General features: G+C 44.6%; 1 protein-coding gene across 2 annotated transcripts in view; it reads left to right on the plus strand.

The window, feature by feature from the left end:
- CDCA7L (cell division cycle associated 7 like) overlaps positions 1–26,309 on the plus strand; it is a 185,969-nt gene that overhangs the window by 24,326 nt on the left and 135,334 nt on the right. Inside the window, exon 2 of one of the 2 annotated variants that reach the window (XM_069648251.1) lies at positions 19,635–19,775. The exons of the other annotated variant lie outside the window; for it this stretch is intronic. Within the exon in view, the coding sequence (XP_069504352.1) occupies positions 19,635–19,775 (141 nt within the window). The remainder of the gene's footprint in view (positions 1–19,634; positions 19,776–26,309) is intronic. 2 annotated transcript variants of the gene reach the window in all.

Below are 26,309 nucleotides of genomic sequence, written 5' to 3' on the forward strand. Positions count from 1 at the left end.
TTAGAATGAATAATATGGGCTTTCAATAGTTGGTGCATTAGCTCTCCACGCCATTGTGCCACGGGGCTCGGGCTGCTGTGATTACTGCATTCCGAACCTGTTCCTCCTGCGACTAACATGCCTTATGCATCTGCTCCCGAGGTGCCCAACCTATGGGGCTTTAATTACTGATTTAAGGACAAAACCTACTTCCCCCTTTACATTCCAGGGCACTGATGGGGTTCGATTAAAAGAACTTAATGAAAGATGAATAGATGGTTGCTCGTTTTCGCCTTTACCTCGCGTAGAGCCATAAGAAGCTCATTTATTTGTTCAGTCTTCTCATACTAAAAGGCTCACTTGTGAAATTTAAATTGGAAATAAACACTATGAGATTTCATAGGACACTGAGTAGCAATGCCATTTTCACAAGCCTGAAAAGAGGCTACTTGCGAACAGGGTTGGACTGTGGCATACAATTGTCTCGGGCACCAATGAAAAAGTGGCCCACCATTGCAAATGGCAATTCGTCCCTTTTGCGACACTGTTTAAATAGTAACCAAGGTTGTGTGATACAAATTGTGCATTTTATAGAATATTTATTCAGCAACACTGGTCAAAACTGCTAGACACAGAGTGAACTGACTCGTCAAACTGGCCCAAATTGTCCAAACAAGTCGGCCACTTTGACCCAAAAAAAAGAGACCACACCAGCATTTTGTGTTTAGTTCAGCCATGGGCCTATTGCTCTATAGGCCAATCCGAGTCTGCTTGCGAGCTGCTTTAGAGTTGGGCGCTTCCGCCACTCGCCTAATTTCGAAGAGCAGAATGATGGGCGCTCCCTGCAACAACATACCATTCAGGTGGTGTAAAATGGTAGCCTCGCATATGGAACAAAATGAATAGTGATTCATTTAGGAGAGCTTGGGATGCCTCGGTTCCCGACTTCTACTTGATCAATGCACGCCAAATGCTTTCACGTGATCTCTTTCTTGCGCATGTGGCCCTATCCACTCGGACCGTTAAGCGTGGGTGTGAGGTGAGATGCGAGCAGTAGGTACCACATCTTCATTTCTAAATCGGTCTTTCTACAGACTCTTAAATTCATATCAAAGTCATGGTTCTTCTCTGGCAACCTTTTCTCTGATCTGGGTCTGGTTATCTGGTTGCCTACTGATGCTGCTGTCATTTCTATGGGGAACGGGATGCTGCGGGTGATGTATGCAATGGGGATCGGAGTTCTTTTTGCTGGTTTGGGGGTGGCAGGAATGTTCATAGCGTTCAAATCCATGCGGGGCTGAATCACTGAAGTCTCTGGTCTTACTGCTGTGGTCAATCTTTCAGAATAGGACCTCTCATTAGGGTGACCAGACGCCCTGGTTTTCCGGTACTGTCCGGGTATTTGCACCTTTTTCCCGGGGTCTCGGGACTTTTTAAAGTGTAAACTCCCATCCCGTGATTTGGGGATCGGGTGGACACCATCCCGTTTTGGTCCAATATCATGATTTTTCCATCGGTTTGGCCAAAAATGTGGATGGTATCCACCCGATTTCCCCCAAATCCCAGACAGGGTTATTAAACTTAAAATAGTCTCTGGCTCCTTGGCGCTCTCCACTCAATTCCCCCCCCCCCCCACCCCACATACCGTCCTATAGGGGTCACAATAAGCGTTCTGTTCCTGCAACATGGCACGGGACAGGCTGGCCCACATAAAAGTAGGACTACAGTTTCACTACTGAAGCTGTAATCCTTCTATGCGAGTGCCCTTATTTTCCAAATCTGGTCACCCTACCTCTCATTGGTGTGCCCTTGTTAGTTAACCAGTGCCCTTTTCTGAGCAGCATCTCTGCGCTTGTACAAAGTGAATCTTTCCATTCCCTGCTATTCTTCCAAAGGACATAATTTACATTGCTTGTCAAGGTGAGATGCACTTAGTCTCTAGGGTTTTGCTTTATCTGAACCCAGTCCCCTTCCCGTTTGTCAGATGTGGGTTGCCTTGTGTTGGTCATAATGATCTTTGCATGCTTTCTGGTTTACCTTTTAGTGTTAAGATTATGTCCTTCTCTACTGTGGTGTAACCTCTCTGATATTGAAGCAAAACCAAAAGTGCATGGCTGGAAGGTTTTGAATAAATCATAACCAAGGGCAAGCTCTGGGCAACCCTCCAGACCATTGTTTTCAGCCTGTCCAGCCATTACAGAAGGCGAAAGACCATATGCAATCAGGCTTGGTCCAACCTTCTAAACATTCAAGCCATCTCCTCTTTGTTTTGCTTAGCCTTTTTGATCTTGGGCAGCCATGTGAGAATGAGGTCCGAGTACACTCTGGTCTCGCATCAACTGAAATGATGAAACGTCTATGATAAAATAGTCGGTGTGCCGCTATGGCTTCCTGGACTGTGGTATATGGATCTTTGCATGTGGCTTATCCATTTTTGCTAGTTCGTTTTATGAATGTTTGCCCTTTCGCTTGCCCTGGGGGTGGTGCAGGTAGGCTTTGCATTGAGAGATGTTGTTCTTGACCAAGTACTCCTTTTAATCTCTCCCAGTATCAGTTGAACACCTTTGTTGTTTGTTATTTGGACAAACCCTCCCTGTCTAGTATCTCAGAGTGTCTTTATCAGTTTGCTTTTGTGATGTTTGGCACAAAATCTGCCTCAATCCATTTTGATAAATGGTGTACTAATGCAATGCTGTAATGATGCACTGTATTTGTGTGTTGATGAAATCAAGCCTTACCTTATCCCAAGTTTATTCGGGTGGTTCTATGTTGAACGGTGCGTAGCTGTCGATGCAGTCAAGAGCCCGTTGTATGATGCCATCAATTTCACTATCAATCTGTGGCCACCAATTTGCTTCTCGGACCCCACCCTTGCTCTCCCCCACCTTTCAGCTATTGTGTCCACTCCCCCAGTAAGCGGCCTTGATGAGTACTTGCCATTCTGGTGTGTAGGGAATGGCTTTATCTCCCATGGAGACAATTTCTTCTGTGGTTTAATTTGTCCAAGATCGGTCGGAATTTTCGCAAACCATGCAGCGAGTTGTCCTCAGGCGATTGACTAACTTTCCGTAGGGTGGCATCCTTCATCGCGCTTATCCATTTTTTTTCACGGGCTGTTTCACACAGGTCTGTGAGGGTAGCCGTTATGCATTCATCTTGCAAGAATGTGTGTTCTGTACCGGTCCTTGCTAGTAATCTGGACATGAAGTCCACCGGATTCTGCCATCCTGGTAAATGTGATCTGGAGAATGTATACTTTTGAAGCGGTTCTGCCAGATTTGCAAGTCTTTACGACGATGAGCTGTACCTCCCTGACACAGCATGTAGACTAATCGCTTGTGGTCTATGTATAACCTAACGCTGTTGCTCCAATGTACACGTAGAAATGTTTGCCAGGTTCTGCCTTTCCATGACTGAATGTTATGTTACTGTGATTATACCGTGCACCGCTACCGTTTTCATGGTCTCGAGACGCTCAAATGATAGTTCATTTATGCTGCTGGAGGAGAACACTACAATTCTTTTTTCTTAGTGAAATTTGTGGACATAGTGGCACCTAGGCCTTATGCTCTGGCATGCACCAATATGCTATTTGCAACATCTGTTGGACTGGCTTGAGGCATGATGCTTGAATGATATGTACTTTGAAACGCTTTCTGCTGAGTTGCTAACCAACTGAAAAGGATCGGTTTCTTGTTTGAGCAACAATCTCAACAGTCCTATCTTTTTCTGAGGATTCAGGAATTAATTAAGCAATAGAACCCGAGCGTCGGGGGCATTACCGTCTCAGGTAATGCCCCGGGGCCCATAGGTAAGGACCTGAGCGAAGCGAGGGCCTTACAGAAGGCCCCGGGGCATTACCTGACACGGTAATGCCCCCAACGCGAGGGTTCTATTGCTATTAGTACCCCGGCCCGCAAAAATTGCGTGACCTGGGCACAAAGCTTTTTTTTTTTTTTTTTGTCCAGAAACGCTGCAGCGTTTCGGCGCTGCGGCGTTTCAGGAGAAAAAAAACAACCAAGAAAATGGCCGCCGCCATGGAAAGGGAAAACTGAGTCCGTTTTCCCTTTCCATGGCGGGCATCGGGAGCGGACGCACTGTGAAGTGTTCCCAGCGCGTCCGCTCCCGAAAAAGGATAAAAAATAAGGTAAGTGGGGTTGGGATGGGAGAAAACAAAAACACGTTCCTGCGTCCCCGGTTGGGGACGAGGGAAGCCTCCAGCCGTGTGGAGGCGCGGAGCGGGGATGGCCCCGCTCCGAGTCTTCACACGGCTGTAGGCTTTCCTCGTCCCCCGCCGGGGACGCAGGAACAAGAAGGTAAGTGGGGTGGGGGAGGGGAGTTTAGAAAAAAAAATTCTTTACCCGAGTCCCTGGCGGGGGGCGAAGGCGCAGCCTCTCAAGCCACGGAGAGGCTCGGAGCGGGGATGGCCCCGCTTCGAGCCTCCTCATTGGCTGAGGGGCTGCCACGCCCCCAGCCGGGAATAAAGGCCATGGAATCCCGATGAAGGGATTCCCGGCCTGGTAGGGACCTGGCGAGAGCCAATCAGAACGGCTCTTGCCTTCTGATTGTCTCTCGCCGGGTTACTAATTGGGCATAGTATTCTGCTAATCGAGGTACGACCATAGATCTACCATAGGGGTGGTTGAGGTGGCACCTACTATGGCCTTTACCAAATTTTGTTAGGGTTTGTCTCAATCTGCAGCGTGTAACGTAGGTGTCGTGTTGGTATGAAACGCACAGCTTCAATCATGTGATTGGTTCTTTCTACAGTAGTGTCTGTACTATGGGTGCCCATTTTGTTAAGGAAATGTGCCTCGTTGGAAACGTCTTTAAGCAACAAATCCATAATATCCTGGAAAAATGACCTTGTGGATTTCAGGCCGAAATGGCATTATAGTGTACGTTATGGAGCCAAAAGGAGTAATGAATGAGGTTAGCAATTTAAGTTGTTGTGCAGTCTGATTTGCTAGTCTGCGTCGCTCATATCCAGGTTGAAAAAAGACGTGTACCCATCAGTATCAATAGTCGGAGGTGTTCGAAATGGGTTAGTTTTGGGTTTATTATTTCTTGAGACTCCTGAGGTCCACACATAGCCTTATGTCTGTCCCTGGGTTTTTGATCTGATTGACCATGACTTCCCCACTCCGTTTCTGTAGGTCTGACGTTTTGGCAGCTTGCAGGCTTTTTGCAGTTCTTGTAGTGCTTTCCTGATCGTGTTTCACTGGCACGGCTGCTGAATGCAGCCTGATGGTATGGACATATTTCTTCATGCAGCCTAGTTTGTCGCTGAAAATGTGCATGCTCCTTTAGAGTAGGTTTCCAATTTGGGTGTTCTAGACTCGACAGCTGCTCTTCACAGTTGGGATGGGTATGCCCAGTTTTGCTTGATCCTGTCACTTTGTTGTGGTCTCTTCGGCATTGAACTCAAGTTCACACTTGTACCCCAATAATTTGAGTGCATGAGTGCCATAGGCTATAGGGTTTAGGTCTATTTTAAGTTTGACATGCTCTTGTGCCACCGCTATTTTGTACACCGGTATGACCATGATTTACAGCCCAGAGTATGCGCTTACCTCCACTTGTTCATCAACACGCAGTACACTGGGATTTGGTTCTCTTACAGGATCCCAAGTCAGTCAATATGATGATCTTGTTTTTTGCTGCTTCAGATTAGCTTCATAGTTCATTTTTAGTTTTGGCAAATAGCTGGTGCTGAAAGCGCTTCCTGCAAGTCAAAACTGTTGCTATGGGAATTAAGGGTTAAGAGGGAGATGGCATGTGAGGATGGGCACATAGTTTGCAAGCTTGTCTGGGTATGTATCCACCCATTTAACGCCCATCTGTTGGTGAAACCAATGTGAGTTTCCACGCATTCCCTCCCCAAACCACGCCCACGGGTATCTCTTTCCCTTAAACTCTTTGTTTACAATCTCCCTTTGCAACATTGGTACTGGCAGCTTCCTTTAAGCAGACATAAGGACATATTCATTTAGGGATCGCAATGCCGAACTATCGATTACACTTTTATGTTGAATGGGACATTGTTGTTAGTGATGCTGCTTATATATTTTGTCAATTGCGAAATAGCCTAGCCATGTGTTTGCCTCTTCCCCATGCTGAGTTGCGCTTGATAGGGGAGGGGAGATGAGCCGGTTCCGCAAGACACTCCCTAGGGGTTGAGCCAAATGGGACCTCACCGGGAGAGAAAACACCCAGCCCCCTTTGGGGACAAGGACTCCCATTCTAGTCAGGAACTCCCTGATCCTCCATGTGATGGCCTTTCTGGAATTGTCTAAACCCTCCAAATCAGCACACGTGCCATAACTGGGACGAAGAGGAAATGGACTTGCACCCTTACCAAACTGAAAAAGAGCCTTTCTCTTTGTCAAGAACTCAGAATAACTATGCTGAGTATGCTTAAAGAGGAGGACAAGGCAGAGAGATGTCGACGCAAGCAGGGGTAGGCCCCTGTATGGAGAACATCTGGAAAAGGCTAACGCAGTCATCTAGTCCGTGAGTTTCAAAATTGCTTCGGAGAGGAGCAAGAGACTTTGAATGGTCAGCGTGTCTGAGGAAGCAAAAGCCAGGAAGAACTTAATTGAGAACTTGGTGGTGGCGTGATCGCGCAGGCGGCGTGTTTTGGATATCGTGGAGAAAAAACACAGAAATGAAGAGAAGGAAGGAGGTGGTCCCCCACACCTATGGGTACCGGAGACGTTCCCTCTAGAGACTGAAGGTAAAGGGGAGACCGGGAACGAAAAAGGGACTAGTTATAGGATTAGAGATGTTTGTCCCAGTACAAATGACGAGACTGTGAAAATCCCATTAACAAAATGAAACTGTGATGAAGAGGAGCCTAGAATCTATGCAGAGGGAGAGAAACAAAACTGGAACATTGCTACCTTGCGAAAAGGGGGAAAAGTCTTACACACATTTTAACACACTAGTGGGAGATGATTGTGCACAAGACCCGAGTGGTCCCTAGGATGAACTATATACAAAAGTCCTGAGAAGGAAAAGTTGAATCGCACATATATAGAAATCTGAAATCTCGAAGGAAAAGGCACATCATCAGAAATCTCTGGATCTTAAAGGAAAGCGAAAAGAGTTCTGACCAGAACCAAGCAACCATTAATAAAAAGAGTAGAAAGACCATCAATCCAGTCAGGGTTTACAATAACTAATACAAGAGATCATGATAACTAATACAAGGGATCACGAGAGACTATTTGAGAATTGCATACTAATCGGGAAAAGAGAAAGAAGAGACTAGTGCAGAAGCACAATTAATAGGAGAAGGGAGTCCTTCTCCTGACCTTAGTTGTTTTATAAAAGTTGTGTAGGGTCAGTTAGGGTAGCCTTGGACAGAGGAATACTTTCTTTGGACATTCATCCACGACTGACTTACACCGTAGTAAAATAGGTAGGGAATCCTCATAGCTATAGGGAAAGAGGCATTCTTGTATTCTTTAATAAAAACATGTTACAAATGTCATTGTCCACATCCTTCTGATCCGCCACATAACCCTGTGCAAAGAATTTTAAAACCCAATTGACAACAGACTCTGTTCAGACTAAATGGAACGGAACAAGAGGGTGCACATGTCAGGACAGCCTAGGAGACCGTGTCTCTCGAGTCTGAAGAAGAGGCTAAGCAAAGATTTAAATCCTCCTTTGGACTGCACAAGGAGGGTGAGGGGGTATCGATTGTGGAGGGGGCCAGTAACTGCATGGGGGTTGTCACAGGGCCGGCTTTGTTAATTACACCAGGCCCCTTGGTGATTAAGGAGGACTGAACAGGTGCCACAAACGGTGCTTCCAGCTGGTCTTCCAATGATGCAATTTTATGTATACAAGGATTTTTCGCCAAGCAAGAGAGCCCCCGAATACCCCAAAGTTTAGGTGTGGAACAGCCAGAGCCCGCTAAATCACTCAGCTTGCATTGTGACTGTCTAGTGAAATTCAGCTGCGCAATGTGTGCAGCTAATCTTGTTGCCAAGGCCGCATGTTGGCGCCACAGGTTTAAGGAAATTTACAGCCCTAGGGTTTGAGGTTTGGAGAAGTCACAGGGAAAGACAAAACGGCATAGTTGGGTGAATCCAGGCGATTAAAAACCACTTCTAAATATGCAGTGTTTTCTTCAAATTCCCATTTTAAGTGCCTTTCTCTATCGCTCGGAAACGGAATCTTGGGACCGATAGGAGAGGGTGAAGAAGGGGGCAGCAAATATGTACTCCCAAGAGAGAAAAGGGGGATGGGGAAGCACGGGTCCCGAAAGAAGGGGAAAGTGGGAGCGTGGGCTCCGGGTTAAGTGAGGGCTCCTGACTCGTCTCGCTTTGGCATACCTTTGATCTTCATGCAGAGTTGGGAGCCCCATTACACCAGTTTCAAACCCAGAATTACATAGTGGGGTTGAAAGTTCCTGCTGAGATGGTTTTTCGTGAGCTCCAGATGCAATATTCACCTCTGTATCACAATATTTCAGAAAGGATCCCAAAGTTGGGGCCAATGTAAGCGAAATGGGCATAGTCAAAATAACATCCCCACACAATCTTCCCTTGTGCCTGTTGCGCGGGCTGTTCTTGCACATGTTAATGATTTTTGCACAGTCAGAATGTTCCGTGTCTACTTGGCCTTAAGATGTTGGAAACAAAAAGGGTATTTAGACAAGAGTTTCGGGAGATCAGTCCTACCTTCGCTCTCCTTCCACCCTTTCAGCCTGCTCAGACTGCAAACTCGTCTGAAAAGCTCTGCTGCCGCGCACTAAATTCAGGGTAGATGTGCAGTGACACACCTCCAGGAAGTAGAAGGTGAAAGCAGACTCGCTCCTGCCAAGACTGCAAACTCGTTTGCAAAACAACGCTGCTGGGTGTCATTTGCTCTTTCTGGCCTTTAGAAACGTGCTCACTCCACCTCACATATGCTTTTTCCCTCGTATTTGTTTAATACTTGGCATCTGCAATGTCCTTGTCCCTCCTAATCTTAGCAGAAACATATCTTTCGTACATGGTCTGTACATTCGTCTCCCTTCAATTTGCAATCTTAGGCTCATATTTTGAGGTAGCTGGGTTTATTCTATAACACGGGCCGTTGTCCATTTTCTTCCAATGGTCATCCTAAACGTTATGTATATACCTCTTCTTTTTAGCAAGCTTTTATTTGCTTTTTCTACCTTGTTACAGTTATTTAGTTATTGGTCAGCAAGTTACTTTATCTTATGTGCATGGTTACTTCATTTATAGGTACATGTTTCTCTTCATGCGTTATTTAGGCAGTCTTACGTATTTTCACATTGTTTCATCATGACATAATTCAGTTGTCAGACTTTTACTTGGCGTTCATCCATGATTCCCAAATCCACATTTTGCCAGTGGGCATCCTTCTTGGTGACTTCCTTCCACTGCCTCAACATAAGGGTACCTTCTAAATGGCTGCATATCATCTTTCATGAAATCGACACAGTATGGACATCTCGCATAAAATCTTGCATGGGGTCCCATTTGTAGTTCTTCGTCTGCTACTCCAATAAGACGGTGGTGAGTGGGCAGGAACTAGAGAAGCGGCATCCACCTGCTTCCCTACACTCTTTTCAGAAAGCACTCTGGTGCAGAACCAAGGTAACCTTTTAGTCGTGAAATTATAACAGAGGTCCTTAATCCTTTAAAAAAAAAAAAAAGTTTAGGCTTTACTGAAGTTGAACAATCCAACAAATCTTCATGAGTTATTAGGATTGACTAACTACAGTTGTAAATTCATAGAGAATTACACAGATTGCATAGCTCTGTCCATCTATTGAATGCTGGGCTGAATTGTGAGTGGAGTGGCTTTCAAACAGAGGCTGTGCAATAACTAACCTCTTTCCCAAAATCCCCTCTTGACAGGGATCTTTACATGATATGTGATTGGTTGGAATACAGGATACGTTACGTTGAAACATATTTTCTCCTTTACTTAGTCTTCATGTAGAATACACAGTTTGAATGAATCCCTGAGGACAGCCTAGGAAAAGAGAATTTTCAAAACTAATTAAAAGTGAACATGTACAGGCCAGTAATGCAGGTACCTTAACAAATTGACTTTAATTTTTTCTATATCTACCAACATAAGATTCAAGATTTAATTAAGATCTTAAAATTAAATACAATTGTAATATAGAGTGTTTAAAGTAGTACTATCTTTAGCCCCACATCCCAGGTGCCCGGATAGAAAAATATATTGCTTAAACAATGACTTCCTCCTGATGGGATAATCATAGAGCGAAAAACATGTCTTGCACTTTAAGCGTCAGTCTTGAATACGAGTAGGCACTCTGTTTTTCAACTTAGATTGAATACACAATTTGAATAAATCTCTGAGGACATACAAAAATATATGGCCCAAGCTATTGCTTTTCTTATAAGCTATTCATATAGCGAAACCTGTGTCGAAGAAAGAATAACGCAACAGACCAGAATACACCAATAAAAGGAAATTGACCTGCACAAATAGATGTTTGAGTAAGAAAAACTCCTAATATGGATGTGAATGGAGAACAAAGAATCATTTCTATAGAGAAGGCTTAATGGAAAGAAATGTAACATTAATGAATATATGATTTAAAAGCTAATAAGTAAGGTAAGTAACAATTTGATAACTTTTTTATTTTTAATGTATAATCTCCTCCACATGAGTGCAGCACTTTTTGCTGGACTACTGGATTTTTTGTGTTCCTGAGTGGGAAACACACTCCTCCTTTTACCCTATCATTTTGGATATGCAACCCCACCCCCCACCACCCCCGGGGGGGGGCCTTGACTGTCATGAAAGCCAGCACCCAGAGTTTAAATGGTGCATGGGTGCCGATTGTCTGTGTTCCTGCAGGAGCGCCATGGATCCTGAAGCTAAAGACCAGTGGCCCCCCTGGAACGGAGGAACCGACGAGGAAGAAGAGGCGAGATGTCTGCAGCCATTTCCAGATGACAGGAGATGCCCTTTGAGTAATTTCTGCTGTCTGACCCCTTCTTCCAACCAGTCGGAGAACTCCAACGAGGACGACTCTCCTTTTTAGATTGGTGGGACCAACCAGTCTTGAGACGACCTGCATTTTGAGCCATCCCACGACGAGCTGTGACCTTCACGGTCTGCAAACCTCCAATGCCCTGGGACCTGTGGCCACTGAAGTGCGTAGTCTTCTAAAGATTGAATCCTCCTGAAACATTGGTGATCTTGTTCCAGACCTCCATAAGCAATTCTCTACTCCTTGAAGTTCCCTCAGATTCTACTCCTTGATGTCTCCTCACCAGAGTGCTGGACTGAGATAGCGAGAAATCGACCAGGCGGTAATCCTTCTTCACTGGTGCTTCCCAAAAGGCACCAAAATCACATAACCCTGGAGAATCCTTTGCTGGAAGCCGTGTCACTCAACTGCTGTTGCGAGATCCACTCTGTCTGCCTGACCAAGAATCCAGTGATGGGTTCTGCTACTGCTTTTGCGGGGGTGGCATCCCGATGCAGCCTTTCTTCACTGCTATGGTACTGTGATACTCTTGGTAGAACTTACCTAGAGTTCCTTTTATGGCCCTGTGTTGCTGGAGTGCTCATTTGTGTGCTCGGGTGTTCACCCCTATACCTTCACCCAGGCCTAACGCTTATGAATCTACAGAGAGACTTCTCCAAATTCCCTTACCCCTTTTTCCAACAAAGAATGTTACTTGCTACTGAAGACTTCCTCTGGAACATTTGACCTTTCTACAGCTGTGCCTTACCCGTTTTGCACACCACACAGACTCTGAGACAATCATAACTAGATGGGGATGGACTTCTAAAGTAGTAGGTCTTTGTGCAAAGTATTTACTTAAAATATGTTGGTTTTGTTTATTTGACCTGAAACAGATATTCTGAAAAAGTTATTACAAAAGTTGTACTTGCATTTAGAATTGCAGTATGCAATTCAAAGATATTACAACGTTATTTACTTACTATGAATAATGTAGTTACTTATTGTGTGATATAGTACTTAACTTTCTGAAGAATTACTTACCTAGTGTGCGTATATAAAATAAGCCATTATTTTTGTTTAACTTTTCTGTGTCTGTTTCTTTGGCCTAGGTGTATACCACCTACAGCACTTTCTCCCTCCTATTATAAGCCTGGCTGCTTAGCCATTGCTACAACAAAACATGTGTGGTTCAAGCCTATAGTAAGAGTTTGAGCCCAGTTTCCCAAGTGTGGGTCTTCACAAGTCCTACAATTGGTGGACTTCTGTAAAACTCCCTAACCATGACCAACAGAATTGATCAACTCACAGCTTCAGAGCTGCCAGAAGCACGGAAACTGCTCTCCGGAACATCCGTGAGGACCTGGTCTCTAACCTTGACTCGAACACCCCCTGTGTTCTCATTTTGCTCGACCTCTCTTCTGCCTTTGACACTGTCGACCACACCATCCTGCTCAACCGCCTCCGTGATAACCTGGGTATCACTGGTCAGGCTCTGGCGTGGCTGACCTCCTTCCTCTCCAATCGACCCTCCCAGGTCCAACTGGGTTCCTTCCTCTCTGACATCTTTTTCTCTACCTCTGGTGTCCCCCAGGGTTCTAACCTCTCCCCCTGGCTGTTCAACCAGTATCTGGCACTTCTTTCTCACTGCATCGCCGCTCTGTCCCAACTTTCAGTGCTACGCGGATGATACCCAGCTCATTTTCAGGCTACCCTCTGCCTCCTCTTCCCCTTCCCTCATCTCTGACTGTCTCTATGCTATCCAGGAATGGTGTGCCGCCAACGACCTCTGCCTTAATGCCAGTAAGACTGAGATTCTACTTATCGGCACACCCACTCCCTCCTTCCCTGCAGCTCTCTGGCCGGCCTCCCTCGGCCCTCTTCCTGCGCCTACCTGCAAGGCAAAAAACCTTGGGGTCATCTTCGACTCCACACTCTTTCTCTCCTCGAATATCTGATGTCTCTAAGAAGTCACACTACCAGCTACGCCTCCTCAGAGGGATCCTTCCCTTCCTCTCCTTCCCCCAGAAGCTCACTGTCTCCAGAGCCCTGGTTCTCTCGAATCTGGACGACTACTGTAACAGTCTATCTAAATTTTCCTGCCTCTACTCTCTGCCCTTTGCAACTCATCCAGAACAGGACTGCGAGACTTGTCCTTGGCCTCAAGCCCAAGGACCGTATCTCTCCAGGACTGAAATCTCTACACTGGCTCCCAGTGACTGCGAGGATTAAGTTCAAAACCCTCTGCATTGTCCACAAGGCCTTCTGGGGCCTTGGGCCAAATTCCTTCAACTCTCTCTTCCTAAATATCTTCCTTCTCGAGCTCTTCGCTCATCCACCTCCAACTACCTCAGGGTCAGTCGCTTCTCTAAGCAACAAGCTGGGGGTAGATCTCTCTCCGCAGCAGGGGCCTCCCTCTGGAACAGCCTTCCTGCCTCCCTGAAACTTGAGGAGAACCATTTCCGGTTCCGGAAGCACCTCAAAACCTTCCTCTTTGCCTCCGCTTTCTCTCCCCTGCTAAAATCACTGAACCTGCACCGAATCTGCTACTGGGCCACTCATCAATCTCGGTCCTTGGCCAAGCCTCTCTTCCCTGCACTGCCTACCTGCACTACGGGACTGTCTCTGTATCCCACAGCTTCTTCTCCCGGCACTTACCTTGCACTTGCCACCAGCTGGCCCTATTAATGATCTTGTATTCTACTAACCATGTACAGCACTTTTTCCCCTCTCCCCTTCCCCTTGCACTTTTCCCAGTCCCCTCTCCCCTTGCACTTGCGCGGTCTGAATGACACCTGGCCTAGTAGGATCATTGTCTGTCTCCCTTTGTTCCCCCAGCCCCCGCCTTGTCGCGCCTTCAAACACTTGTGTATAGGCGCGTTACAAATGCCATATCATATCATAAATGTGTAGACTAAACGTTGAAGACCAGATCAACCGGTACAGAGAGAACCAAGCTGTGAAGTCTTTACTTTAAAATTGACAAATTATAAATCAGATTAAGACATCAATAGACCAATTGTGAAAAAGGGATTGTATGGACTTTAAAACTTATGAGCAATTCTTACTGAACGAATGGACACTTCCCATTTGATGTCACACTTTTTTAATCCCATTCTCCTATATATCAATAAAATAAAACGTACATCGTTTTTTACTTTCAAAAGTTTTTGTGCATAAACAACCACAAGAATTTAATATTTACAGTAAAAAGAACCTAAAGACAAGAAGAAGCGAAGAGGATTAAAGGCAAGGAAATTCCATCCTCCTCCCTAGTTCAACTACAATTGTTAACAAAGATCAAATCCTCTATCCCTGATCCTCTCCCCCACACTCCTGAAACTTAAGCACAGATACGAATTGAAACAAATGTAATGTGTTTCATTTAACAAGGTGTATTTTGAATGACTGAATTTAAATATTGTGTAACTTAATATCAAATCTAACAAGAATAAGGTTGCCTTTCAAAAAAAAGTTTGCTGTTTTGCAACTATTTTGCATGATTAATATGAAGATTTATATTCTGCGGGGTGATTGTATACTGTATACACAAGCTATATTGGTTCAATCTGCTGATAGACCTGCACTTTATTAATTTGTCATTACCAGTAAGAATTGCACTGAAACGATTTCCTTTTGTACATGTGTCCTAGAAGTGGTCGACTCGTTGATCCCTGGTTAAACCTGATTTGTGATATATCATGGGGTCAGCACTTCACTCTCGAAAGAGAAGGTATGCATGTGTCTGCTGTCTATTAAACATACTGCACCATTAATCAATGGCAAAGCCATTACAAGAGATCAATAGTCACAACAGTGTGCACCCAGAACATAAGGTTTGCGTGGAAAATACAATAACATGAAGTTAAATACATTCCAACTTTCATAAGCCTATTTTGTATGTTTAGTTGGATGGTTTCACTAGAATAACATTGATGGGTGCATGGGCAGCCAGTAATGGCAACTTCAGAGAAACATGTCTACACAAACCCTGTACGTTGACTGGGCATAGCAAAAAGGCTTCGTTGGTTATGTGTCCTGCTTCATGAAAGGCACCCATTAAAATTATTCTTTTGTTTTTCAGGATATGTGTTCAGCAGATGCATTCTGTCAATATCAAAACATATAATGTTGCAGCATTGAAAAAAATAGCTTTTAAAATGACAAATAATGAAGTGCATTTCCAGATCAAATTATTTTAGCCCTTTGCTCGATTTTGAAACCAAGATTAAATTTAAATTAAGCAAAGCAGCCACAAACACATCTATATAAAAGACATTAATTATTAGCAACCGGTGCAAGCTCTGAGCTGTGAGTTCTCCCCCACCCCATCATCTTCCTACCTCCTTGTCCCTCCAGTCTTGTGTCCTTACCCCTCCCAATCGTGCACCTTTACCCCTCTTTTCTGAGTCCTCTGGGGGAAGCGTCACCACAGCTCTGGGCTGTTATGGAAGAGAGGATCTGCCTGGAGATCTGCCTCCCATCTCCAGGGTGGCCATCTTGGGTAAATATTTTTTTGAATGAAAGGAACACCACAACCCAGGGTGCTAATAACAATAACACTCTTTCCCAGTAGGCTGGGCGGTAATCCCGGGACCCATTGTTAATGCCCTTGCTTTGTGCAGGCCTATAACTTGAGCCCTGCGTCATTACCAACTGATGTGGCTCACCAGCTCTGATGGTATTGCTATAACTCAAAGCCAGTAGCTACAGAAACATGAAGGATGTCTCTTCATTTTCTCGTGTTGTGTATATGTAGGTTGCATTAATGACACAGATTCATACAAATATATAGAAGGGAAAAATACCTGTTTTAGTCCAATTTGTTCATCATCATTGCTGCAAGGAGGTATAACTCGGTTAAATACATTTCTTTATAAGTTCCCTTGTGAAATATCTTATCAATTGGCCCACGGTTCTTTGAGAATTCTAGTGAGTCTGCTTAAGTGAAAGGAACCTATCTGAATCTATGAAAGGATCTGTAAAATCCAGAATTGCTGTGTCAAAAGATTCTGCATGGGCGGAGGTTTTTGGGTATTTAAAGCTAAAAACAGGACGCGTGGGAGAGTTTTTGGGAGAGCAGCACATGGATTGAGCTTGTCAGACCGAAGAATTTATTCAGTACCACCTTGGATGTAGCTAATGGAAATTCTCCTTAAGAAGTCCTTTTCGAGAAGGGGCCAGATGGAAGATCTAACCTGGTGCAGTGGTCTTGAGCTGTTTGTGCACCTACTTGTCCTGGCTCTTTTGAAATGCAAACTAAAAGTATTTACAAAACCCAAGAGCATTCAGATACATGGCACAAGAACAAATAATTAATTGACAGTTAACAACTGAACGAATTTTGGGGGAAACCCTGTTTGCAAGCAATGTCAGGGACTGGGTCTATAAATGAAACTTTGGACGAATGTTTTAAATGGAATGCATAATTGTGCATGGTGTCGTCTCAACAGTAACCAATTATTAATTTCACAAATCTTTTTCAGCAGCAAATTCTATCAGAATTTGTGAGCATGCCGTGCAATTCAGATTTTTAGGGATTAATAAAATTCTTGCATAAAAGAAAATCCTGACTAGTTTTCTATTCTTCAAAGTAGAATAGAAAGGAGGTTTTTTTTCTCCCGTTTATTCTCAAGAAAATGCCAATTTTATAAATTGCATTGTTTTTCAAAATGACATTGTGCTGAAAAGATAGTATTCTGCTTTACGTGGACGCCTAATGCCAATTACAGTAAATTGCTGATTACTTTATTTCAATTGTATAATCTCAAGCTTGTGTGACCCTTTTCATACATGAAGAAATATTGCTCTCTAAAATGAAAGCTTCTTCCTTGAGCCCAAGCCTGTAGAATGTGTGTAGCCAAGTAAATCGTATCTATGTCGAAGCTAGAAACCAACAGTGTCCAACATTTTAAAGTGACTCAATTCTGATAAACCGATGTTTTTGCCCTGATGCCAACGCTTGTGGATGATTTCAGAGAAACCAAGTAAATTATGTTGTAAAAATGTCTTCTGCAAAAACCGACAAACGATTTGTGTGTTTATATCAGAAAGGTTTTTACTCTTTTGTCTATAATAGTTATTTAGATAGTAAAAACGACCTAAATTGGGTTGATTTAACATTTGCTCGACTCATTTTGATAGTCGATCCTATTCATCTGGGTGTATGTATGTTATAGTTTAGGGATGGAGGGCGTGAAATGGGAGTGGAGCAGGAAAGGATGGTCAAGAATGCTCCCCGCACCCCGTTGTCCTACCTTAACGGGTGGGGGGGAAAGGGAGGTTGATCAACCCTCATTTGGTCCACTCATTTTGTTTTAACCACAGATAACCTATTCAGATTTGCTATCCTACATATGAATGTTTTTATGTATTGTGAATGTAAACCTTAGCAAGATCATAGCAGATGTGTTGCATTTCTTTTCAGAAGACAAGCTGCCAGTGGATTATTTGGTGCGACTTCCCTGCTCTGAAAATTGGGCGGGGGGGGGGCACATTTAATTTCTTGATTTATTATTTTAAATAAAACAAAATATCCAGATTAAAACCAGCCTGTTTATTGGCCTTGATGTTCGGTTGTATTTGGGGTTGGGATAGGGGGGGTATTATATCTGGGTCATTTCTCTGTAAAAAAAAGAATCCTACATTGGAAATTTTGGATATATCCTATAGAGAGAAGTCATTGGATAAACTAAACGGTTTGAGTTTGTACATTTTTCGATTTTTCTGCTCTCCTGTGAAGTGGGACTGAATGTGATTGAGTGATGGTGTCAAATTCTGAATAGGATGTTTTAATAGACTGAAACTTCCAAGGTGGTGATGTTACTTCACTGCCCCCTTTTTCTTTTTTTTTTTTTTTCTTTTTTTTCTTCTCCTATGCTTTTTTTTTTTTTTTTGTTGCTAATATCGTAGTAGCAGCACTTCCTGAGAATGGTATAAGCAACTTTGGGACCTTAAAGAAGAAATTTGGGAATCATTAAGTAGGTTGAAGTTTTGGTAGATGGTTTATTAAGAGGAATGATTGTTTGATGGGGCTCTCCAGATCATATCGAAAGACCCTATTGGATTATTAATTTGTGCTGTGATCTATTTATGTTCAAATAGCATTTTGACGATTCAGAATAAAAAACTAATTTTACTTTTGAGATTGCTCTTCTTTGTAAACACCATAGTGAAATGGGGAAATGCCTGAAGGGCCAGCCCAACAAACTAGTGGGAACCAGTTTGTTGGGCCAGAGTGAGCCCGTTTTTTTGTGTTACTGCTCTGTTCAGCTTGCAGTTGTGTCCAATGTTATTGACCAAATGTGATTTTTAATATGATCTCTTAGGAGTGCAAAGCCCCTTGGTTAGTACTTTTGTCACAAAAAGTTGCAAGTTTCCATTTGTGAATTTGAGCCACTTAACTGATTCCTGGGCTTATTTTACATCCCAGTCTGACTGTGGTGGTGCAGTGTAATGGTTTTTTGATGGCAATGTCTGGTGTATAGAATAGGAATACTACATACTATATATGACGTGAGCTAAATTGAAACGTGGCAGATCTTTACAAATCATACTCCTTGGACAAATGTCAAACGATGCAAGTACCATGGGGGTTAATGCCAGTGCTTTAAGTGGGCCAGGGCCTGCCGGGGCCGGGTCCCAGCAGTGTCCAGAAAGTGGGGCTGAGCCAGGGCCCTACTGGGGCCCCTGGTCCCACACAACATTGCCGGGACGCATTATCCTGCCGTGGCCGCAGCTGTGATGGGAGAGTTTGCCCCTATTATGTCGGGCAAGCTGACAAAGTGCCAGCCAGCGACGCTGAGGCTGGCGGCACTTCTGTCAGTCAGTGTAACTTCCTCTGATGACCACTCATCAGGGTCATCAGAGGAAGTTACTATCCCTTTGATTGCCCTCCCCAGGTCACTGACCCTTGCGAACCCGCTGGCTCCGTGATCTAATATGCAAATTAGATCACGGATCCCGCAGGTTCGCAGAGTGTGAAAGGCGCCTCCGGCTCAGTGATCTATCTGTTCTTAGCAGAGATCACTGAGCCCGAGGTGCCTATCTCCGCTGGCAAAGCTTTATAAAAGATGCCTTGAATTGTGTACGTTTCAAGCCATCTTTTATAAACGTAGTAATATTTCTAAGTTTATAAAAGCCGGCTTGAAACGTACACAATTCAAGGCATCTTTTATGAAACTTTGTTGACGGGCAAAGCCACCTTGGTCATCAACGCTTTATAAAAGATGCCTTGAACTGTTTACGTGTCAAGCCATCTTTTAGAAACATAGAAATGTTACAAATGTCTATGCTTAAAAAAGATGGGTTGAAAAGTACACAAACCATAGCATACAAACATATAAATGCTCACATATATTTGTTTGCACACCTTACTATGATTTGTGCACTTTTAGGCCGCGCCCACAATGAGAAGTCACGTCCCCAAACGAGGGCGCCACCCCTCAATTTCTTACCCCACTTAAAGCACTGATTAATGCCAATGCCTGTTCATCAGCCTAAAGTATTGTCTCTTTCACTGCATGTTTTATGTCTTTGTACACCACTCTTCTTCCTTCTGTTCACGCCCCTGTAGGTGTAGGAGGCCTTGTGTGAAAACTGATCATGTAATTGAGAATTTCCCATGCAAATATCTCTGAAAGCTGCGTTCTTACCAACACAATTTTTCGTTCTAAAATAGAGCTGCAGTGACGTTGCTGACATTTTCAGTGCGCCCAGCGAGGACGAAGAGTTCCTTGGTTTCCAAGAACATGTTCCCATGGAAACCTTTTCATCGGAGGACAGCTGTGATAGTTTAAACTCTTTGGAATCCCGGAAAAAGGTACTGGGTGACGTTTGTGCTCTTGCAAACCATTGCACTATATTTGAGTGCATTCTATGTGTGATTATGATTTTTAAAGGTGTGTGTGATTGAAAGAGTATTGCTTATCTTTGTAAGCGTTGTTATGGAATGATAAAAACAAACTATGCTTCCATACCAGGAATGGTGGTCAACTGGTGCATTTAGTTGCATATTTGGATCAAAATTCAAGTTTCCAAAAGACAACCACCTTTTATTGCTGTTTCTTAGTTTTCTATCATAATCCTGCCAAAAGTAGTCTCCAGAAGCAGCTGCCAATCTCTAGCAACGCGGGTAAGCATTGTGGAATGGGCGGGGTCTCTCCCCAAGATTGTACATTAATTTGAGGGCTGTCCAAAGGCACACCTCCAGTCGTACACCAGACAGGTCACGGTTTGGGGCTGGGGAAGCGGGGGCGGGGGGGATGTATTTGGCATTCCGGCGTGTGTACTGACCATATCTGCTTCAGGAAAAAAGGCTAAGCTAGTTTAAACGCTGATAGAGGGTGCAGGGCTGGGTGGGGCACAATAGAGGGTGCAGGGCATGTCCGCTTAATGGCAATTTTAGGCCTGCCTCGTTGCCCCTACAAAGGGATGGTCAAAAATAAAATCTTGGTCTAGGACATGGTACCCCAATTGCTACTCTTCTGGTACATTGGGCTGCTAATGCTCTACCATTGACTGCAGCCTGGATGAAACCAACAATAAATTACAGCTGCCACAGTCTATTCCATAAAACAATGGTAGAGTGATGGAATAATCCTGGGGCCAAAATGAGATGCTCAAAAATCACACCTGTTGTAGGAGCCATAGGACAAAGCATCAAAAAGGGTTGAAGTGGCAGGAAGACTTCACTACACGTTTCTCTAAACAAGGTCACCCCAAAATGGAATTCTGTTCTAAGTCTGCATCGTTATTGGTCACTGAACTGGATAGTTGTTTCAAGAATAATGTGTTAACCAAGTTGCCCTTTTTCAGGACATCTCCTTTTTTTCAGGACATCTCTGAAACTCTTGAGGCATTCCTATTATATTTGTGTATCTCTATGCTGCTACACCACGCCTTGTATGTTGGTTGTGGGATGCTGAGTAAAACAGATCTAGGAAGGGATCAAAAAACGGATCTGGGATTTTTTTGCTTCTTTGTAGTTTAGAAGAGCCTGATTTGCTTGAGATTCCATCCTTGAGCTGTGTTTGACTCCGAACTAACACCATACAAAAAAATGTAAGCATGTAACATTATGGGTTTTGTACATTTTTACCGACTATAAAGGTTTGCATGGGCAAAAAGTCCGAAAAGTGCTACCAAAGGTTCGAACACCAAAAGTTAACACCTTTTGGTGTTAGCATTTTTTGCCCATGAGAACTTTTATGGTAAGTAAAATGAAAAAAAGAATGCGGGGGTGTCCCCCTTAACACCCCGCTCACTATACCACACAGTATAGTGAGTGGGAGTTGCGGGGGAAACCTCTGCAGCCCCCGTAAAAGAAAAAAACAAAAGGACCCTGCAGCGCTGGTTCCCGATCACGGAAGTGAAAGGGAACTGGCGCCGCAGAGAACCAGCGTGAAGACGAGGTAAGTGGGGTTTGTTTATGTTGGGGGTGTGGGTGGTGGTGTGTTGAGGGTGTGGGTGGGGGGTGTGTAAAGGGTGTGTTGTGGGTGTGGGTATGTAAGTGTGTTCGCATGAGAAAGGTGTAAACTTTTGGTAGTTCGCACCTTTCTCATGCAAACTTTACGGCCGCTGCAAAATCGGCCGCGGCTGAATCACATAGAATCACATTATGAACGTCAGATGGTGAACAGTTTATATGGCTGTACCTAAATCATATGGCTTTTTTGTTTACTTTTTATTCATAATTCCACTTTTTATTCATAATTCCCAAAGTCTTTTTTTAAATTATTTGTTTTGTATCTGTAACATTTTACAAACTGGACAACAACGATTTTTCATTTGGAGTTATTTAGAGTGTGATTAACATAATGATTCTCTAAATTGGTTATTATACTTGATGGAAAAAGTGAAATGGCTTGAATCTCATTCAGAATTAGGATTTGATATATTTACTAAAGCCTTGTTCTCGAAATAGCTCATGCTCACTTGGTGATGCCTTTACCCAGGAGCTACTTTAAGCCCTTGATCTTGATTTCGTTCACCGTGCATGACTTGGTGTCACATCTACGACTGTGAATCGCTTTATTCAGCACTTCTTTGATTGAAATATTGGTGACAAGTTACCTATTGGGGACAATTTATCTGACAAACGGAACTATGCTAAGGGGGAATACCTTCAGATGACCGCTAGCCAGCCAGGAAGAAGCAAGAATAAACATCCCACCCTCTTCACATTGCCATGTTTGGTATTCCACTCCAGCTGAGGAATACACCTACATAACTGAACTTTTGTTTATCAAATTGGAGTAGAGCATAAGAAGGTACTCTGAAGCTTGATGGGTGCTTTTCTGCTAAGAAGTCCGTGCCTGGATAGGGTACCATTGTGCAGGGGTGGAGTGCATCTGGGCATGTTATTGAGAAACCCCTGTGGCCGCTGCCACTCTGCTGAAGCTTGGCAGTGAGCAAAGTCTTGCCCAAAGTGACCACTTCTGTATTGTGCTGCCGCTATGCTGTTCTTCTGATCCTTATACCCTGCACCACCAGCCTTCATTTAAGCTGGGGAGGAGCTGAAAGAACTATATGAAAATGTCGGAATTGATGTTGTGGCGCTCGTTTTATATCGCCGCTCAGCTTCACGCAGAGACATTGTTGCTATGTATGCAGCTGAGTCACGAAATGCAACTACAGCCTGCACCTGAGAGTCCTTTGCTCAACATCCCAAGCTCAAACAATGAATGCATTCTCCTGAAATGATTGTGTCCTGCAAACCTTGCCACACCACTTTCGACCACCTCTGTGATGTCACATACCAACCCCCAATTCCCACATCATATTGCCAAAACCTTGAGACATTTGAGATGACCAGCAGATCTTTATTCCTCTTCCGCCGGTCATCTCCATCAGTTTCTCATGGGAATACAAACGATCAGGACACTGAAGGAGCATTGAACCATTGACAAGTTACTGTTTCAATGTTGCATCCTGGGGAACTGTCAGAACTTCTTCCCAGGCTTACATGTGCAAAGGTGCAATTTAAAACTGCTGTGGGACATTTTGAAACCGTCAGTAGACCAGTTCCATAAACTAATATGCCGAATTAAAAAATGATTGTGCATTCGCTGCCTATCTCCAGCACCCATGAGGTTAGCTTCCTGACCTCGAAGTATCAAAGGCTGTTAGTTTCTTAACGTATGATCTTGGGAATGTGTAATTTGCAATGTCTTGCTAGCCTCTGCGGCTACTAAGCAAGTTAATCAAATTTGAATTTGTTTCTAGTGAAAAGCATTCTCTGAGGCCTGTTTACAGTGCCTCAGTCTTATGTTAAGCTCCTGCATACTTACCTGTAACCCATGTTTATCTGGTATTTGCTTGAAACACAATGATTAAGGGCATTCTCCAGCCTAGTGCATAGACTTGTGTGGCTATCAACGAAGGCTGATCCCGGAGCTGGTGACATCGCACCTTTTTACACGCTGAACCTGCATTCTTACCACACCAGGTTGACCTTCTAATTGACATTAGGATATATTTTCTTTTTTATTTATTTTTTAAACTTTGGTTTTTATTAGCATTTTATTTGGCAAAGTTAGTCACCCCCCCCCTTTCCTCTCCCCTTCCTATCAGTGCGTTTATGGAACCAACATTCAAACAACAATAGAACCTCTCAGGTATGGATATACAGTGATAGTTGTTGCATTAAGTGGTCTAGAGTATATTTGATTGGCTCTCCTCTATTGGGTCAACCCAGCAAATCTCATCAGCACTTTCCCAGCTTCTCCATCGAACTCTTATTACCCTCCAACCTGGACAGCCACTGCCCCATTCTTCCCTGAAGGACTCCCCGTTGTCGTTCACAATCTCCCTCAACCTATCCATTTCAATCATGTTACACAGTTTACTTTCCCATCTCCCCACCTTCCAATATTGGGCCACTACCAGTCGCCCAGCCGTAACATTGCCTCACAAACCCTAGGCAATCGGTTCTCCCACTGGTCCCTAGTTGGGATTCCTAGTATCTGGAGCGGGTCAAGGCTCATCTGGGCCCCTACAAGGGCCTTGATCCAGCTAATGAGGTCCTGCCAGAAGATGCAAATTGTAGGACATGCCCATCACATGTGAGCGAGGGACCTCACCAAACCACAACCCCTGGGGCACATGGGTAATGCGCCTGCGAACATGCTTGAAATTATTCTGCGGATACCTATGCCACCCTTGCAGCATCTTAAAGTTATGTTCAATGCCGGAGGTGACTAGCTTGCCGTGGAACGTCACCCAGAAGGTTCTAGCCCAATCCTTGTCCGTTAATTTCACCTTTTGCTTGTTCCACCCAATAGCTCTTAAAAGTGTATTTCCCCACCTCTGGAGTTGAGATCAGCATCCTTTATATTTATTTTTTATTCATTATTTATATGCCAGAGAAAGCGCCCCTCTGGGTGGTGGTCCGGGCCAGCCATTTCTCAAACTGAGCTAGGTCTCTGGAAAGGCAGGTTTCCTGCTTCAGGTCAGTGAACATCCCCTTCAGCCTCAGGTATTCAAAGATCGAAATCCTGTTCCAGCCCAGTCCCTCCTGGATTACCTCGTAGGCCGTAAAGTGGTCCTCTCCAAATAACTGTCCCACTCTCTCCAGCCCCCCATCTGACCATTGTTGGGCACACCTCATCCCCTGCTTTGACAGATGGAATGGGGGGCCCCCAGACCGACGCCATAGGTGAGGGCCAGGACGAAAGTCTGTTTGCACCATTGTTCTTCCACTGGGCACACAGGACGCCCAGTGTGGGGTGCTCTCTTGATTCCCTTGATGTCCCTAGAGAGAGCCCATAGGTAGCCCCTTACCTTTTAACGCTTGCATTTCCAAGTCCTCCAAGTAAGACCAGTAGGTCCTAAGGCTCTCCCTCGAATGCTCCAGCAGAACTGTTGGGCTGCTTTATAATATAGGTACGGGAATCCAAAGCCCCCTCCACCCCCCCTCGCATCCCCGGGGAGTGTCAGGGTTAACCCACTTCACTCATGGTCTCTTATTCTGCCAGGTGAACCTGGATATTCCCCCCCCTTCAGATCCCCCAAAGAAGGCTTCCGGGTGTCTCAGTGGGAGGGAGGGAGTAACCTGGGGAGGATGTTCATTTTCACTGCCACCATTCGCCCATACCTCGTGAGGGTAAAGGGCCTCCATCTCTGGAGGTTTTCTTTAACCTTCTCGGGTCAAAGTTTGCTTGCGCAAGTCCCAAGAGATCCCTTGGTGATATTACACCCAAGGACTTGGTTCAGCAGGCCCTTCCAGAGTATCCGATATGGTTTCCTGAAACTGGGCTCCTGGACCCACAGGCATAATGGCTGATTTTATTTGATTTTTCAGACCCGAGAAATGCCCATAGCTCTGTACTTGTTCCAGGAACTTCGGGAGCGAGGAGTCCCCCGCGCCCCCCTCCGTGAGATAAGCCAAGATATCAGCAAAGATGGATAGTTTAAACTCTACCTCCCCACACCCAATTCCCCTGATTGGCTCTGATCGCGATTACCAGTGGCTCAATTGAGGGTGTATAGTAGCGGCGATAGCCCCTGTCTCGTTCCACGTGTCAGGCATGAATCCATTCACCATGACTTGCTTTCGGTTGTGTACATCGCCACTACCCATTTCAAGAATCCCTTCCCAAGGCCCATTCTCCTCAGTACCAATTTCATAAAGGGCCATTCCACCCTGTCAAACGCCTTCTCGGAGTCCACCGAGACGAGGCACGCGTCTGGTGCAGCAGATTGATTGATTTCCGGACGGCATAAGACAGCCTAGCACCAAGGATTTTAGCCAGGATCTTCACGTTGCTATTTAGCAGGGATAGCAGGCGGTACGAGGCACATTTTTCCGTGTCTCTTCCCTCTTTGTGTATCGTTACAATTACTGCTTCCAGCATTGAGCGCGGCAAAGGGTTCCCTGCCAACACTGCGTTAATATCTGTGCCATATATGGGTCTGGCGTGGATCTGAACTGCTTATAAAACTGCACTGAGAAGCCATCGCCCCCTGGGGCTGTGCCCGACTTAAGCCCCTTAATGGACTGAGCAACCTCCTCTTCCTCCGGGATGGGCTCACCCAGGCAGGCTGCTTCCCTCTGTTGTATCCTTGGTAAAGCCAAGTCATCCAAAAACGTAGCTATTTGCCCTTTGTCCCCTTCAAATTTTGATGTATAGAGCCCTTCATATAACCTGGCGAATTCCTTCCCCATTCCCTCATGGTCGTGCACCTCCACCCCATCTTCGCCCCTTATAGTCCCAATCTGCTTCTTTTTCCTCTCCTCCCTCAGTCTCCATGCAAGTATTTTATCCTCCCCTCTCCCCACGCTCGTGGTATTTTTGTATTTGGAACAGTCATTTCTTTTCCATGTCCTGAACTAGGATCACCTTGAGCTTGGCCC

This window comes from Ambystoma mexicanum, chromosome 2q, assembly GCF_040938575.1.
Source record: "Ambystoma mexicanum isolate Mex_15411 chromosome 2q, UKY_AmexF1_1, whole genome shotgun sequence".
Classification (NCBI taxonomy): Eukaryota; Metazoa; Chordata; class Amphibia; order Caudata; family Ambystomatidae; genus Ambystoma; species Ambystoma mexicanum.